Genomic DNA, 17,880 nt, shown 5'->3' on the forward strand with positions numbered 1-17,880 from the left:
ATAGTGGGGATGGAAGGGAGGCTGTACGTGCATGTGGTGCATCCAGGGCTTCCCAGTCATATGGCATGAAAATAACTAACCCCTGAATGAATTTCGAGGTAAATGTGACTGTCCTTACAGCAAACTTCTGAAAACTGTCTTGAACCATTCATACCATGAGCAGTTAGTAGGTTATTTTAGGTGAAAACTAGTAAGTGACTGCTACAATCTCTTCCTCACCAATTTATAACTAAAGTAAGTCTAGACTGGTGTCTGCTACACATATGGACATCCTTTAGCAAGTGGGCACACACAGTCATGCCCTGTTCTTTAAGTTTGATTAAGTCCCTGTTACTTTTATTTTTTTGGTACTAGAGATTTAACCCAGGGGTGTTTTACCACAGAGCTAAATCCCTAATACCCACCCGCCCCTTTTTAAAAAAAAATTTAAGACAGTGTCTTGCTAAATTGCTTAGGGGCTTACTAAATTGCTGAGACTAGCCTTGAATCTGCAATCCTCCTGTCTCAGCCAACCAAATTGCTGGGATCACAAGTATGCACCAGTGTGACTGGCCCTGTGCTATTCTTTTATGAGAGCTTCATTGAAATGAAAGAGAATCACGAACAAGGGTAAAAAGAACTGGGCACGGCAGTGCTTGCCTATAATCCCAGTGACTTGGGAGGCTGGGACAGGAGGATTGAAAGTTAAAACCAGCCTCAGAAACTTAGGGAGAACCTGTCTCAAAATACAAAATAAAGAAAATAAAAGAGTAAAAAGGGTGAGGGATATGGATCAGTGGTTAAAAACTCTTGGGTTCAATCCCTAGCACCAAAAAAAAAAAAAAAAAAAAAAAAGAAAGAAAGAAAGAAAGAAAGAAAGAAAAAGAGGAAAAAGAGGCAAATATTCTAACAGCACCTTATAGTTAAACTGAGGCCTCAAGAAACATCAGATCAGTGATTGGACCCAAGGTCCTTCAGGCCTAGGATACTAATCCTAAGGGCACAGACTATAGGACTCACTAGATTTTTATACCTGTTCCAAAAAGAGCAGAAAGTTGTTTTAACATACTTTTCACTCCCATAAACACTGACTCCAAGATGACTAATTACAACTAGGGACACAAATTGCCCCTGGATTTTTTTTTTAAATCAATGCACACATTTATACCATGTGGTCTATTCCCGGGTCAACACACTTTATTTTTTATAAAGGTTCATATATTCAACACTGTTGACTTGAAGGCCATTCAATTTCTGTTCCAATTACTTTGAAGTCCTTGAAGTACACAAACTAGTCATAGATAATACTTTAATGAATGAGCATGACTGTGTACTGATAAAACTTAATCATAAAGACAAGCTGGGGTGTGGCTCAGTGGCAGATTGTGGGTCAGCATGCATGAGGCTGTGGATTCAATTCCCAGCACCAAAACAAAAACATTTATAAAAACAGAGGGGGACTGAGACTTAACTCAGAGAGGTTTGTGGGCCCTGGTCTGTACCAGGCATTTTAAAGTAAATTATAGACAATAATGTACACAGTCTGTCTCCTCCTGAGTTCTGTCTGCTACTGGGGATCTTGCCTGCTTGTGTGACTTATCACTTTGTCCCTCTTCTAGTCAACCCATGTAAACAATCAGTTTTCCAATAGATATTTAGATGCTTTCTATTGACTTCTTTAAAAAGACCAAGCTTACCAGGTTTCATCTGATAAGCAGTATTTAAACTGAGCACTCCTTATAATCACTGAATCACATTTTTGCTATATTAACACTGATAAATTTCAGAAACACATATTGATCATTTATGGCTGTGCTAGGTGGTGGCTCTTAAGATATGGTTCTGCCTGAGAGAAGGTTACGGTCTATCAGGGAGATTAATGAGTACAAGATGCCTGATGCTTTCAGAGTTTTATCAGAGCTATGGATGAAACATGAGAATTAGTGCAATTAATTTCAGGGAGAGTAGTGGTAAGTGCCTCAGTTGACTCGGGCTGAGGGTCAAAATACCATGAACTGGGTGACTTCAATATCACTTACTTCTCACAGTTCTGAAGACTGGGAAGTCTGAAATCTAGCATTTGATGAGGTCGTAGATAGCCACCTTCTTCCTGGGGTTGAGAGACAGCTCATCTCTCTTCTGTCTCTACTTAAAAGGGCACTAATCCCTTTTTAGGAATTCCCCCTCATGACCAAATGACTTCCAAAAGTCCCCACCTCCAAGTGGCATTACACTGAGGTTTAGGTTTCAATATATGAATTTTGGAGGGATGCAGCATTTAGTCCATAACAGAAAGCTTCACAGAGGAGGTGACTCTGATCCCAGAGTTGACAATAACTAGGAGTTTTTCAAAGGAAAAGTAGGAGGAAGGGTATTCCTAGCACAGATAATATGTAGGCAAAGGAGGATTCAAAGGGGGCATGACATTTCCAGAAAAGGGAACAAGTTCAGTCTAACTGTAGCCTAGGGTGTGTGTGGCAGAATGGCGAGAGTTAAAGCTGGACAGGTCATTTGAGGACTAATCATAAATGGCTTTATGGGCCATGCCAAGGAGCTTCAACCTCATCTATAGTCTAGATAGCCTGGAGACAGCAGAGGAATTTGTAAAGTAAGGGTCCTATGGTCATATTGGTTCACCAAAAAATAACCCTTTTTGTAGTATGACAGACAATTAGGAAGAGGAAATGAAGAAACCAGAGGCTGGGATATGAGGTACAATTGTCCAGGCAAGAGACAGCAAGGCCCTAAATTGAGGCAGTGGCAGTGGGAATAAAATAGAGGCACAGGTAGGAAAGCCTTTCCTAGGACAGAATCAGCAGAATTTAGCAATGGAATGGATTGGGGATTAGGGAGAGGGAGGGATTTTGATATGACTATTGGGTGCCTGGCTTGGAGATAGACTGGATTGAAATATGGAGATTATAGGACAGGGTTTTTAAAGAAATAATATAAGTTTAGTTAGTACCATGTAAAGTGCCTGAGGAACATTCAAGAACGTTATGATACAGAATGAGGAACATTAAGACCATATGTCTACGGTGTCGTGTTGCAGCAATCTGATGACTCTGAGAGGCAAGTGACATTTAACAGATTATAGCAGATGAAGCATTCTAGTAACTGGGGAGGGGAAGGCACAAGAAGAGAAAATCCAAAATAATTTGGATTTATAAAACCAGTTGCCACAGGAAGGAAACCATATCTGTCTAGCAGGACACTGAGGTAGCAGGTGCTGGCAATGCATGTGAACTTCTTGGATAGTCCCTCTTGTTGTTAGATCTTCTCACACTGGCACTCTTTGCAGAAGCACCAAGTCAATTGTGAATTTTAAAGCAATTAGTTTCTTAATAGATATTTAATAAGAACAAACATGCATGTGTTTATATTCACTTTAAATCTGAGATAGCCATCTATCTCTCTACAGTCTACCCACATATAAATATAAAAACATTTATATTTCTGTGCCTACCCAACTGTCTTTATGATTTAGGTTGTTTCCTAGCTTACTCTTGGGAATAATGCAAAACCAGTAAATGATCTCAGAAGTTCCATTTTCCTTTTTTGTGTTGCTTTTTCTTTCTCTGTTGTCCTTACTTAAGACACCTAGCTCTGTCCTTTCTTCTTCTATTTCTTTCCAAAATCTGTTCTTAGGGGAAAATCTGACATCAGTTATTCACACTTCAATGTGCAATCTAAGCCTGTGGTTTCTACCTCAAAGAAGGGCCAGCATTTTAAGCATTATATCTAACTGTGGAATGAGACTTGATCCTGATTTAGATGTGCTCTAAGTATCTGGGAACAGGTATGTTGGGAAATATGGAAAGCAGAAAGATCTCCCATATTCTACTAAAGTTTGTGACATTTAAGCAGCCCCCTGCTCTGCATTTCTCATAGGCCAGTCTCAGGAAGCTAAATATGTACATCCATTAGAACTGTCCCTCTCCTGAAATCTCTGGACAATTGTGTTTCCTTCTGGAATCTATTGTGTTTATATTATTAATAATTATTTGTGTATGTGTTTTAACTTTCCTCGTGCATTTAAATTTTTTAAGGACATGATTAGTGTCTGTCTAATCATCATCTAAAAGAGTGCTTTGTTTCACACACTCATCATCTAAAGTAGTGCTTTGTTTCACACACTCATCATCTAAAGTAGTGCTTTGTTTTACACACAGTAGATGCTCAATAAATGCTTATTGACCAAATGAATGTTACACCAATTACTGAACTAAAAGAGAAACCTGAAGATTTTTTTTTTCAATGAAGGACAACGATTATACTGTTATAAAAAGATTATATACATAAAAAGATCCTTATATTTTATGGGATTAATAATGTTAACACTTCATGTTCATTTATTCTTTCTGGTCAGTTGGGTTAAGATTTCTAAGACCTAAATAGGAATAAGGCAATAAAATCAAGTAAACTTCATTTTATCAGGTCAACTGGTTATATCCAGTAATGGTCCATTAAGTTCATAAGCATATTAATTTCCTGCATGAAGTCACTTTTTTTGTCATTCTAAATGCATTAATAAATAAAGTAATGACAGTTTATTTGTAGGAGCTGGTTTCTTATAATACCTTAGATATTTTTTCCTCTTGGAAAAGTAGAAAGAAACCCTATATGCCCTAGAAGCTTCTTTTTTGTGTATTGTGAAAAATTATTCCTTGACTGCAAGTAACTTAGATAACTAGCAGCAAGACTTCTTCGTCTCTGTAGAAAGGAGGCTGCAGCATTCCTGTGCAGAGCGATTCCACAGCAAGCCAGTGATTGATAGAGCCAAGCTGGCGTGGGAAGTCCCTCTGGTTAGCCCAGCAGGAGGAGGCGTAGTGGAGGAATAAGGGGGCGTTGTAAGTCTCTTTGTTCTTCTGAGAGCATCCTGATTCTTCCTGCCAGTCTTAAGTCTAGGATGCAGGCTCCTCATTTCCATGAAGAAAATGTACATTCTGTACCAACATATATTACAGAAAATTAGCTTCGCGGCTGACTGCTGGCTGGCTGTCCCACCCTCTCTGTCTGACTTCTGTTTTATTTTAGTCAAACGTCTCCATCTCTATTTCACTTTCACCATCTCTCCCATCTCCTACCCTATTTCCCCCACTGTTATTTTTGTTTCTTACTCCATCTCAAGATCCATCTAAATAAGGCCACTTCTGAGACCCGTCTCCACCGGAAATTTTTTGAAGAACTGGAGCACTAAGCAGATTCAGACTTGAAATTGGAATTGAATGTTTCCTTCCCAAATCTTACTTTGGGCTCCACCCTCAACTCTGATGTGACACCTTTTAATCCTCTACCTGTGCTCTTAGGCCTGTTCCCTTCTACCTCCTGTAAGGTCAGAACTTGGCTCCACTGATGTGACCTTTCCTACTAATATTTCACACTTCTTCCCTTGAGTCAGTATACAGACTTCAGACTCGCCCATCTAAAAAATACCCTAACCCTCTCTTAATTTACATGTCCCTCTTGGTAACATCCTATCTCTTTCTATCTTTGTATGATAAAATTATTCCTCAGGTCAGTTTTTGCTGTCTCTTTGTCTTTCACTCCCGCTCTTTGTTCTCTCTCCTCTCTCCATCCTGTTTCTTTCTCCCTCCTCCCTGTCTCTATCCTTCCTCTCCCTTTTTCTCCACCTCCTGGTCCCACCCAAAAACCCTCTCCCTCTCATTGTTGTTCATTCAAAGCTTTCTTACTTCCCATCACTCAGGAAACCCTCTGAAGTCAGGCTGCTGCCTCTACTATGCCACTGAAATTCTGCTAGAAAGGCCACCAGTGACCTCCTTCATTGCCAGATCCTTCCTTGACTTCTCTTTTGCATGCAATGCCATGGTCACTGTTTCGTTGAAGCTGTTTTCTTTATTCTGAGAGCCCTCTCTTGCCCTCCTACCATCCCTCTGAGCACTCTGTATCAATCACTGTTGGGGGTAATCTTTGTCCACCTACCCCTTAAATATCAGAGTCTTAATTTTTCTAAGATCTGTCCTCAGTCTGCTTCTCCTCTTCTTCCATGTTCGTATTCTGAGTTCCAGTGTGGCACATGTCAACAACTGTCACATTTGCCTCCTTAGTCCAGACCTTTTCCTTGGCCTTCATGGTCACATTTTTTGGCCTATGCCTGGGGATTCCACAGACATTCATTGTGGAATATATTCGCAGTGCTGCTTCTCCAGATGTCCTTTCCTCTCCTTCCCACCAACCAGCCAGGTGTCCACCAAGAAGCCTGGGATGAGGTCGTCAGCCTGTTCGCACAGTATTCGGTGCTCACTGCTGTTGTCTCCTTCAGAATCCTCCCCTCACCCTCTCTCCACTCACCACCGCTCCCCCTCCCCTCCCCCCGCCTCTGCTGCCTTAGATCAGGACCTCGTCATTTCTCGTCCATATTAATTATATTATTATATGATTATAGTCATATTTTATATTAGTCATATTTTATATTATTATAGTCATAATTTGTGTCTTGTCTTTCTTTTCTACATCCTTTCTAGCTTATTTAATACTTGTTAATTGTGTCATTTTATTTATAGGCTTCCTCCTTTAAAAATAGCCTCATCAAATGATTTCACTTACACATCATTTCATTTTGGTTGAATTTTCTTTAAAAAACGATTGAAAACACAATGGCATATATTTTAGCTTGGTACTAAGCCTCTGTGATAGGAGAAATAGCATAAATGTTTGAGTGCATCTCAATTTTTTTTGAATATTCTATGTAAATAAATGTGTGTAGATTGCTCCATCATAGTGTACTGACTACTATTCAGAAGCCACAATTGATGCTATTGAAAACCTCAAGATATGGGGCCAGACCTAGTGGTAAGTTTAATTTGTCCAATGACCAAAAATAAAATGGACTTCCAAAAATCAGACCTAATTAATTATTTACAAATGGCCTTAACTTAGTCACATATACACATATGGTTATATTGGTCAATACTATAATTTACTCATTTATAAAATAAAATTAATATTTTCATCGTGGAGATCAAAAATTCAAATTCTTGATAAAACCCTACATAAAAACTAATATTATTGCTATGTAGAGATGCTGGCTAAGCATCATAAATCACTGATAATAGATTTATTACCCTTAGAATAGGAGACGCTTCTATACCTGGAAAATTTGGTTTGTAGTCTCCATACTGAAGCTAAATACTTTATTCCTTCAGCGCCAAAGACTGTATTCTTCCTGTTTACTTCTGAAATTAGGATGCATCTGTTTAGTGTGTGTGGACTTTTTCAAAGACTGTTGTTTAGTTTATAGTGTTATTTTGCCACAAATGAAATTCTAGAAGTGAAATCTGATAGCTGCCTGACATCTGACTGAATCATCTCTTCTCTCCAGGTCTGTTTGTAAAACAAAGGAGTATTATCAAAATGTTCTCTTTTCTAAAATATATGATTACAGCGTTCTAAATCATGTGCTGGGCAATGCCATACCAGCAGGCATCACACTAATGTATGAAAAGGGTTAAACAGAATAAAATCCTATGTCCCACCTCTGTGAGCCAAAGCTGCAGGGAATCTGGGAGGTGCAGCCCAAGCTCAAGGTGTTCCTGAAGGTCTTGTAACCTTGAAATGCAAATAAAGAACCTTCTATGTAAGTACTTGGATTTAAGTGCTGAGAGTCCTGGCAAAGAAGTGTTCTCACCTGGGAAGAGTCCATCAAGGAGGACTCCTGAGAAACCAGACACCTTGAAGGTGCTGGCCGTGGACCATTTGGCAATAGCAGAATCCTCACACCCAAATGGGAGAAATTTTGACCTGCAATGCTGGGACAAGCCTGAGTCTGAACACAGGACTAATGCACAAAATCATTAGCATTCATGCAGAGCAGACATGAGCTCAGAGTTGAAGAGCTTGTCTGTGATATATAAAAGATTCTGGGTAATGAATTAGGAGGCAAATGTTTGGAAATCAGAAACCAAAAGACCTTTGGAATGGTGTGCCTCCTGGTCAGTGATCCTCATTAGCTCATGCATTCATATTCTGAGGATGTGATGGAGTCTGTTTTCCTCTGCTTAAAGATCAGTTTGAAGGCTGAAAGAGAAGGATGATAACAGATCTGCTTGTCCAGCTGCATGGAGCAGTCCTGGACCCCAGTGTTCAGCTGCCACATGCCCTGAGACTCCTCTTTTGTGCCTTTTGCTAGGTTGAGTTCCTGCTTGAAGCTGGAATCATCCCAACCCATCAAGAGAGGCCTGTGTGGCAGGATCAGAAACATGCACACCTGTAGGCAAGCTTGTGATTTTAGGTTGTGCATAAAAAGGAACAGAGAATATAACAAACACCTGAGAGCACACCCTGCCCCCAGAAATAACCAGTGTTTCCATTTGTTTACTCGCCAGAGCTCTTTTCTGTCCTCCTCTCCAGAGGCAGCCACTAGCATGAATCAGTGTTTATTTTGCTGGTTAATTATGAGTGCTTAAGTCCCCCTCTTGGAAGGTTATGCCAGGGCTGATCTTTTTTATTTTAAAAACTATGACCTTAAAGCCTAGACGAGTTGGGTAATCCAAAGTTGCCTTTCTTTCTTTCTTTGCATATCCTTATTAAGTTTGGCCTGAAGAGAGTGTAAGAGACTCTAACCCACTGTGAATTTATTCAGTAGCTACTATTTGCTTGCTCTATGCCTTTGAAACAAAAGAAGAGAAAGTAAGGAGAGGGAAAAAAAAGAAGATGTAAAGAAAAAGAACAAATGGCATTGTTCAATTTCTCTTATCAGGGCTGTGATGTTTATAAATGTGAACTGGAAATGGTACAAAATAGTGGCGGGAGGAACATTTTTCTTTTTCCTCTGCCCTCTTAAGCTCTTGTCTGGAGCTCTGTAAATTTGACTGACAAAAGACAGATTAACAAGAGGAAAACAAACAGAAGTTTATTAACATGTGCAGCACACAACACATAGGGCATTCAGAGATGAATAACTCAAAGGGGTGGTTAGCACTGCCAGGCTTGTATAGAATCCTAACAAAAGAACAATAAATTTGTAAAGAAGTGACAAGACAAAGAAAAAGGACTCTGAGTTTTCAGGGTAGCAAATTGTGGGAAGGTGAATATATGGGGGAAGTAGTGGAAGATAAGAATTAGTTATGTAGAGTTCTCTAGTGCCAACTCTGGACTAAGAATCTAGCGTGGTCTCCAGTAATTAACTGTCCTTCCCGGTAGACAAGGAAGGGCATCTTTATAAGTTTAGGTCCCACTTTTAGTCAAATGGTGAAAGGGCAGATAGCTTTTTCTGCATTTCCTTCTTCTCAATTGCCTCAAAATAATCAATATGCAAAAGTGGCATATTTAGGGGCTGGCATGTCCCCCTTCAATATAGGGTTAAAGGGTACATTCTGTATAATCAGAGTCACAGATTGGAGAGTCAGAAGACTTTGTGCATTATCTAGAAGTGGAGAATCTGTACTGAGTGGTTAATGGAAGTTTTACAAATGGAGAGCAACTCTGAATGGGTCGTGGAGAAGGGTTGATTTTGAGAGCCTGAGGCAGAATGAAGGAGGAGGAATGGAGGGTCCCAAAGGGTCACAGTGGCTGGTGAGACCATATTGTGTAGAGGGGACAGATTGTGGCACAGCTCTATAGATCAGCTGGAGAATTTTTAATAGTGACACTGGTAATTATATATCTTTTCAAACATAATAGCTAGTAAAGGGTAATTGTTTAGGGAACACACTCTCAGTGAGCAAACAAAATTGTAAAAAAAAATGTTTGGAGGGGACTTTGTCTCGAAGCTTTGAACACATATGTTTTTCAACCCACAAAGTAGCCCTGAGGTTTGTAACAGAAGAAAACAAACAAAAAAAAAAAAAGAAAAAGAAAGAAATTTCAAAAAAGACCATTATCATTAGAGATATTTTATATTTAAAATAGTGTTGCAGTCATGATAAAATATATGAAATGATCATAATATATACTAAGGAAAATACTGCAAAGCATAGAAACATGCAGCATTTTAAAAAGTTATGCATGTAAACTGAGAAAAAAACATACCTTAATATCAATAACGATTATCTCTGGGAGGCAGAATTACTTCTGATTTCTATTTCTTCATTTTCCTTGTCCATGTTTTCTAAAATTCCTTTCAATAAATGTTTGCTTTTGTAATAAGTAAGAAAATTATAAAAATAACAAACCATAACAATTATGTATTTGTTCAAATAATCTGAAGTATGTTGAGCCGGAAGATTGATGAAAATATTTTCATTTATAAAAGAAGTTGATTGTGCTTATATTCTGGAATGTGGTGTAAAATTACAGTTGTCAAAATTCCCAAATGACCATGTGACTAAGAAAAGACCCAGACATTCCTAAGCTTACAAGACATAAAGAATAATTAGGCGGTCTCAGAATAGTCAGGTAAAGATGTAAAGTTTGAGTTAATTCATTTAAGATAAACCTGCTGCCCAGAGCACTTAAAGGCACATTCTCACCCTGTAGACAGCATATCTGAGGTGTAGACTAAGATCAGTTGACTTTTAATGCTTGATAAACTTTTCTTCAAACTCTTATTTCTTGCTTATCATAACATAGGCAAGCAAAAAACTATGGTACTTCTTTCCTGAGATGGGGTCTTTCTCAGTTCTCCACAATGCAGGAGGGACTAAGAAAAATTTCTTCTGTCCTTATAAGTCTCTAGTTCTATGATTGCAGCAAAAGTTGATATTTAGATTGCCATGTTACACACAGGGTCATTCTGAAACAAGGAGGAACCTCGAGGTATGCACGAGGTACATTCATTTAAACCACTTTGTGTTTTGAAATCACTGAAAAGTTACTATGATATTTGAATTGGGTGCTTTTTATGTAGGGCCAATGACCAATTCTAATGGAAATATTTGCTCTGACTCATGTAGTAGTACTTTAATAACTTTAAAAATATACATACACGAGTATTAGAATTAATTAGCCCTTCCTCCATGGTGTGTGTGTGTGTGTGTGTGTGTGTGTGTTTGCATCAAATGCAGGACAGTTTAGGTAGCAGAGAGCAACTAAAGATGACAACTACCTTGCTCTTTGTTACAGCTTTCCAGGAATCCTGGGTAAAAGAGCATCCCAAACTATGTTACCCTGTTCATAAATATGCCTATTTAAGTAAACAAAAAGCAAACAAGCAAACAAACAAGGGAGGGCCTTATAAGGATAAATGACCATACTGGACCAGGATTGAGATGAATCATTGATTTGACTTCATGTAGTGGGGTTTCATAGTGGGGGGAAAAAAGAGAGGAAAAAAAAGAACACAATTGTTACCCTAAAAGATTTGTCTAACTGCTGGGAGTATGGTCAAGAAAACCGACATGATTTTTCTTTATTTCCAGCAAAAACTTTTCTTCCTGGTTTCATTACAGAAGATGAATTTAGATGAAACTTGAAAGTTTTGGTCCCAGAAATTTGCTTTTGAAATTGTAATTCTTTGTTCCTTAGGTGTCCAACATATCTCTGAAGTTAAGCCCCCACAGCCTTGAGGTTAGTTGGGGTCTGGGTGACAGGAAGGGAAGCCTTCCTGTTGAAATTGGGCAGCTATCAAATTAGATGACAAATTATTGCTGTTGTTTTCATCTCGGCTATGTTATTATGCTCTGTCACCCTGATTTCCAGCCTCAAAATTGATTGTGTTCATGGCGCATATTTTGGAATGTATGGTTAAAATCCCTAGTGATATAAATGGGTAGAAAAGGCCATGAAAACATTAAATTAGTAGTTATTTTTGCTCCTCATAGCAGTGACTAAGAAAAGAATAAAATTAAACCCTTCCCAACCTCACATCTTTCTTGCCCTGTATGCAGAGCTGTCTGGAACGCATCTGCACTTGGAGGTGGGTGATGTGCGTGTCTACACCAACACTTACACAGAGTGGTGGGGAAATCCACAACCCAGCTATTCGGAGATGCCTGACACAGAAGAAGCATTATTTTCTGAGCTTTTATTTGAAATAGTATCAGAAAATTGAGGATACATAGCCATGCTGAACTTTTCTTCAAATTTTCCCAGAAGAAAACTAACTTTTTCATTTGAATTATCAGAAACAAAAAATATGTATACATTTTTTTGTGTGTGTGTAGTTCAGTGTCCCTGGATCCCAGGATGAGGAGAATGAGACTCCAGAGCCAACATGGGCTCATAGCTTGGCTGCCACTTCCTTTTCTGAGGCTGCTGCCACTCTCGGGCCATTGCTCAGCACCCTTGAGAGTATAAAAACCAGAACTCCAAGTCCTGGATTGATTTTACACCAGGATAATTTGGTGTACAAAGGTAAGAGATACTTGACAATCAACTGCTGTACCCGCCATGTGAGGCAAGCACAGGAAAAATGGTCTCCAAAATTTCATTCAAAAAAAGAATGCTATGATTCTACCCAGGGAGGACAAAAGACATTTTTCACTGGGTTATGTAGAGACTTGAAAACTGGCTGGCTGTGGAATAAATTTGGTTATAAAAGTTTTAAAGCTGTTACTATTATATCGAATTGAATGCCTTTAGAGAAGATTGTATTCCATGTGCCATAGTCCAGCTTGCTCCCTATTGTTTTACATGTGACTTTCATACATGTAGGCATTTGAGGTTTTGACCTCTTGGTTGCACAAGAAAGAAAAAAAAGCTAAATTTATATTAGATTTGATTCATTAACATGTTTTCTTGGAGTTAATATGTATGAAAAACTCATTACTGTATACATATTTTTGTGTGTGAAACATTCAAGAAAAACAACATCCATGTTTAGAATGGTTTGAAAACAAGTTATACAATATACATTATTTAGTTTTTAAGAGCAGAAGTAGAAGATGTTTCTTCCTATTTTGTCTAAGGAACCTTCATAAGGGATGGAGAAAGAACTGATTTTGCTATAGAGAAATGAAGCTTGTGATACAAACCATACACACAATAGAAGTCACAGGCACAATTACCCATTTGGTCTTTTTTATTTATTTATTTATTTTTGGCTTATCCCACCTTGGATTCACTTCTGGTAGGAAATATAAGTCAATGTACTATGGAGAGTCACCCAATAAAAAGGGATTTAACATTGTCTGGCATAGTGGTAGAGTCACTTGAACCCATGAGTTTGAGGGCAGCCTGAGCAACATGATGGTGAGACTCTCTCTCAAAAAAAAAAAAAAAAAAAAAAAAAGATTTACAGATTGAAAGTTCTTTAATTAGAGGAATCTTATTAGTACAATATGACTTTATTATTATGACTTTCCTTTGCTTTCTTTACAGTGGGTGCATTTCTAAAATTTATTTGTAAATTGACATTAGAAGGTCAGATCATATTTTTAGCATCCTCTTAGAGTTGTCCTTTAGAGGGAATTGTGATATAAAGAGCCCCTCATTTTCCTGTCTTTGCTAACTTACAGGGTTTTCCTTTTTAGGAGGCACAGCCTGATTATAATGATACTTCCCATGAATAAACTGAAAGGGAATATGTACAGAAGGTGCAAGTCATTTTCATTCCAAATATTAATTTGATTTTAAATCAAATCCAAAGTAAATGAAAGAAGTCCTGTCTTTCTCATATCAACTAATCCCCACAAAAGTATTAGTAAATAAAGTCTCACACTTTCAGGGAAATGTGAATTTATAATGGGGTTTCATGAAGATCAAAAACTTTTTTGTTTTCAAAGGAATGAATGTCTAGTGGTAGCATTTCAGGTGGTAGATGACTATTTTGGGTTTTTTGGATCCCTTCATTCACTAATTTAGAATCATATTTTCTTAGTTGGTCTGCTAATGCACAGAAAGAATATTTTTTAAATATAATTTCATAAAACTTTTACTCTTCATCCCAGTAAAAGAAAAACCTCTAGTAATGCATTACTTTTTTCTCACCCCAGATCCTAGATGCTTGGAAGACTTGAGACCCGGAAACTGTGGCAACTATGTGGTTCGATGGTATTATGACAAACAGGTCAACTCTTGTGCCCGCTTTTGGTTCAGTGGCTGCGGTGGATCAGGAAACAGATTCAACAGTGAAAAGGAATGCCAGGAAATCTGCATTCAAGGATGAGCAAGTAAATTAAACTGTCTCTATCAAAATCCCAGAAAGAATCCAATACAAAGAGGTTGCCATTTTGTGTTTATACTGAGTATTTATAATGTGAAAATGTAATGGAATCCTCATAACAACCCTAGGATGTGGGTGGTGTTAATGGCTTATATAGACAAGAAAACTAAGACACTGACAAATTTAGTAGATCATCAACTGTCAATCAAGTAAAAGGAAGAGGAGCAGGGGACTGGGACTCAGGGCTGTATAACTTGGATACACAGACTCTGCCTGTTTCAGGACCCATGATCTGAGTTTGTTTCTTGTTAATTCCTGTCATATACATTATGCTGGGTCAAACCCCTAGCTCTGCCCATGACCCTATCCCTCATACCTTCACACCCCTGTCCCTAGTAGAAGATAGGTGCTAGGGAAGAACCTTGGTTAAAATTAGAAGTGATCAGGATATTTTTATGCATGTGTGCTGGTTAAGAATGGGTAAGGTGAGGGCAGTTAGATTTTTGCCATACATGCCCCAAAAGTGATAGTATAGAGAAATTAATCTGAATTAGAATAATTACATTCCATTTATGTATGATCTATCAAAATGTATAAATGCATTCTACTGTCAACTAATTAGAACAAATAAAATAAAAAAAATAAAAAAATAAAAAAGATTACTATAATGTATTATAAACTGTCACTTCCTGTTTCTCCAACATGTTTGATAAGAAGGCCTTCATTGTATGTTTCAGTTATATATTTAAACACAGCAATTTTAAAAATACATGAATAGAACTTTCAATTTTATGGGGATGGAATGAGAAGGCACTTGGCAGCCAACAACCACTTGAAGCCCACCACATCTACTTTTGAGCAGGGTAATTTAAAGATAGGACTCACACTGAGAAATGAGCCACCAAATTGAAATATGAGTAATGGAGGATTCAGTTTGTCATTTTCTAATAATTTTATAACATCAACTCTGGGAAGACATTAGTTCTGAGCCGAGCTCAGACAGGATTTGTATGTATCATCTAACAACACACTTTCTCCTTCTTCTAGACTGTGTCTCTCATTCAAGTTCAACAATATTGAAAAGAACTCTCAAGGAAGAAGGAGGTGAAAGAATAGCCATCTTAGCAAAAATAATATTATACTTTTGGGGTGTAATTAAAATTACATTATGTAATATTTGATACAAAAAAAGAGTACTTGTAAATTTAAAAACATGATAATAACATGAACACCAGTGAACACATCATCTAGAGAATGAATCAAACAATGCCCCCTCTATTGAAGTTCTTGAGTACCATCTGCCACCACAGCCTCCTGTTGCACACTACGGACATCCTATTTAGAACGTATAAACCATTGCTATTGGTTGTATAGGTGCTTTTACATGTAAAACCACATGTATTGCTAAACAATACGTTTAGTCTTGCATATTTTAGAACTTTGTAAAAATGGCAGGGTAGTTTAGTCTTCTGTTTTCATTCAACATTATAATTAATCATATATTTTGCCATATAAAATATATTCCTAAATAACTTATTAGTTTTTTGAGCTTTAGAAAATTTGTGTTATAGCTGGATGTGGTGGCACATACCTATAATCTTAATGACTTGGGAGGCTAAGACAGGAGGATTGAAAGCTCAAGGACAGCCCGGACAATTAGTGAGGTCCTGTCTCAAGATTAAATAAATAAATAAAATGGGTTGGGGATGCAGCTCTGTGACAGAGCACTTGCCTAGCAGGTTCAAGACCCTGGATTTGATACCTATCACTTAAAAAAAAAAAATTAAAATTGTATTAATAATATAATTGTTCATATGCATTTATTTACTTTCATAGTTGTATAATTTTTATGTGAATATACCACAATATATTTAACCATTACTGTAGTATGATCAATTAAGTTGTTTCTATCTCATTTTTTTTCATTATTTTATCAATGTTGCTATGAAAGCTTTTATTTATGTCTCTGAATGTATATACACAGTGTTTTTCTAGCATATCTACCCCAAAAGTGCAATTGCTTGATTGCAGGGCATGTGAGTATTCAAAATTAATATATATCATACCAATTTTCCCCAAAAGTGTTTGAAGAAATTCATTGTTCAACAGTTGTGTAGAAGAGTTACTATTGCTTTGATATTAGTACTTAGTGTATTGATTAGTTCTTGACTTTGCTAAGTTGAATGAAAATGGCATATTATTTTAAGGTAGCACTCCCTGGTGAGGTCCCAACATGCTTTCTCAGCATCTGTGCTGCTGTTTCTGAGAAATGCCTGTTTATAACTGTGGGAGATTTTTTTATTGGATTTTTTTCTTTATTGAATTCTTGGAGTTTTTATATATCCCGAGTTTTACTTATTTTCTTGGGGTTTGTTTTGCTAACATCTTTAAAGCTTATCTTTTAAGTTTTCTTTCCCTCTCTTCATTTCTTCCTTCCTTCCATTCTTCTGCCTACCTTAATTTTAGAGCAGTGAGATTTACCCATCTCCCCTTTTGTAGTTAAAACTTTTTGCTCCTTGCTCATGCCTCTCAGCTTCTCAACTACCTTTCCTGGATGAGAAATTTCTCCAGGACAAAAATCACTGAGTTCCCATCACCTCTCTAGATTCCCATCTTCATATTCAGTGTAACCCCCAGCCTTCTATCAGTTTTTGGTTAGGGCTGTGCATGTTTTCTTGTTTCCTGGAAACCCAGCAATGCATTAAAAAGTATATATTAGTCACCATATGTTGTTGAAAAGTAGGACATTTCAAAGTATCTAGGCTGCTATTTTGACAGGAGAAAAGGTATTTTTATTCCTCTTTCAAGTTTTTCATAACTGTACCCCCATAGAAAATTGAGATGCAAACATATTATAAGGCTGATTTGGGTGTTTGTATCTTTTTCTGAAATATCCTTCTCTTCTTTCCATAACTAGCAAAGTTCTAGCATTTCAAGGACAACTTGAAGGTTTACTCCTTTGTGGTTCCTTCTCATCCCTATCCTGCCCAACACCAAGAACCCAGAGTACTTGACTTAATCTGCATTCTGCATGTTCTGCACAGCTGAACTGGGTTGCACTTTGTGAGGCACATCTGCATTGATATCCTTTTGCTGCTGTAATAAATGAACAAAGGTTTGGTATCTTAAACAACAAAAATATATTATCTTAAAGTTCTATACCTCAGAAATTCGTGCGGGTGTCGATGGGCTAAAATCAAGGTATCTGTAGGGCTATGTTTTTTCTGGAGGCACTGAAAGAGAATTCATTTCCTTGTCTTTTCCAATGTCTGAAGGCCACTCACATTCCTTGGCTGTGGCCTTTTCCTCTGTTTTTAGAACCAGCAACTGCAGGTTGGGTCCCTCTCATGTTGCCATCTTTCTGATTCCCTGACTACAGTCAGGAAAGAATCTTTGCTGGTTTTTTTTTTTTTTTTTTTTTTTTTTTTTTTGGTGAGGGGTGGTGGGTACCAGGACTTGAACTCAGGGACACTGAGCCCTATTTTGTATTTTATTTAGAGAGAGGGTCTCACTGAGTTGCTTAGCACCTCACTTTTGCTGAGTCTGGCTTTGAAGTTGGGATCCTTCTGCCTCAGCCTCCCTAGTTGCTGGGATTATAGGTGTGGGCCACTGTGTCTGGCTAGGATCTTTGCTTTTAAGGACTCATGTAATTAGATAGGTCCACTTCAGTACTCCAAAATAACCTTTCTGCCTCAAAGTCCTTCACCTTGGTTACATCTACAATATCCCTTTTGCCATGTAAAGTAGTATAGTCATAGGTTTTGGAGATTAGGAAGTAGACATTTTTGGAGCCCTTATACTGTCCACCTGCTCTTGGAGCAAAGATGTCCATACCTTCTTTGTCTTCATATTTCTACTTCCTTACACACAGGAAGAACTCAATAAGTTTTAAAAAATTA

At 37.8% G+C, this 17,880-nt stretch overlaps 1 protein-coding gene across 3 annotated transcripts in view; it reads left to right on the forward strand.

Moving 5' to 3' along the window:
* Window positions 1-17,054, forward strand: part of Col28a1 (collagen type XXVIII alpha 1 chain) — a 196,400-nt gene extending 179,346 nt beyond the window's left edge. Inside the window, exons 34-37 of one of the 3 annotated variants that reach the window (XR_007109989.1) lie at window positions 12,042-12,231; window positions 13,812-13,988; window positions 15,029-15,085; window positions 16,899-17,054. Coding sequence is in view for 2 of the 3 variants with exons in the window: in XM_047562843.1 (XP_047418799.1) it covers window positions 12,042-12,231; window positions 13,812-13,984 (363 nt within the window). In the remaining variant the exon portion in view is untranslated. Of the gene's footprint in view, window positions 1-12,041; window positions 12,232-13,811; window positions 14,372-15,028; window positions 16,011-16,898 lie in introns of those variants that run through there. The other 2 variants (XM_047562843.1, XM_047562842.1) reach the window with 2 other exon arrangements.
* The last annotated feature ends 826 nt before the right edge of the window (window positions 17,055-17,880 follow it).

The sequence above is a fragment of the Sciurus carolinensis genome, chromosome 8 (assembly GCF_902686445.1).
Source record: "Sciurus carolinensis chromosome 8, mSciCar1.2, whole genome shotgun sequence".
Taxonomy (NCBI): domain Eukaryota; kingdom Metazoa; phylum Chordata; class Mammalia; order Rodentia; family Sciuridae; genus Sciurus; species Sciurus carolinensis.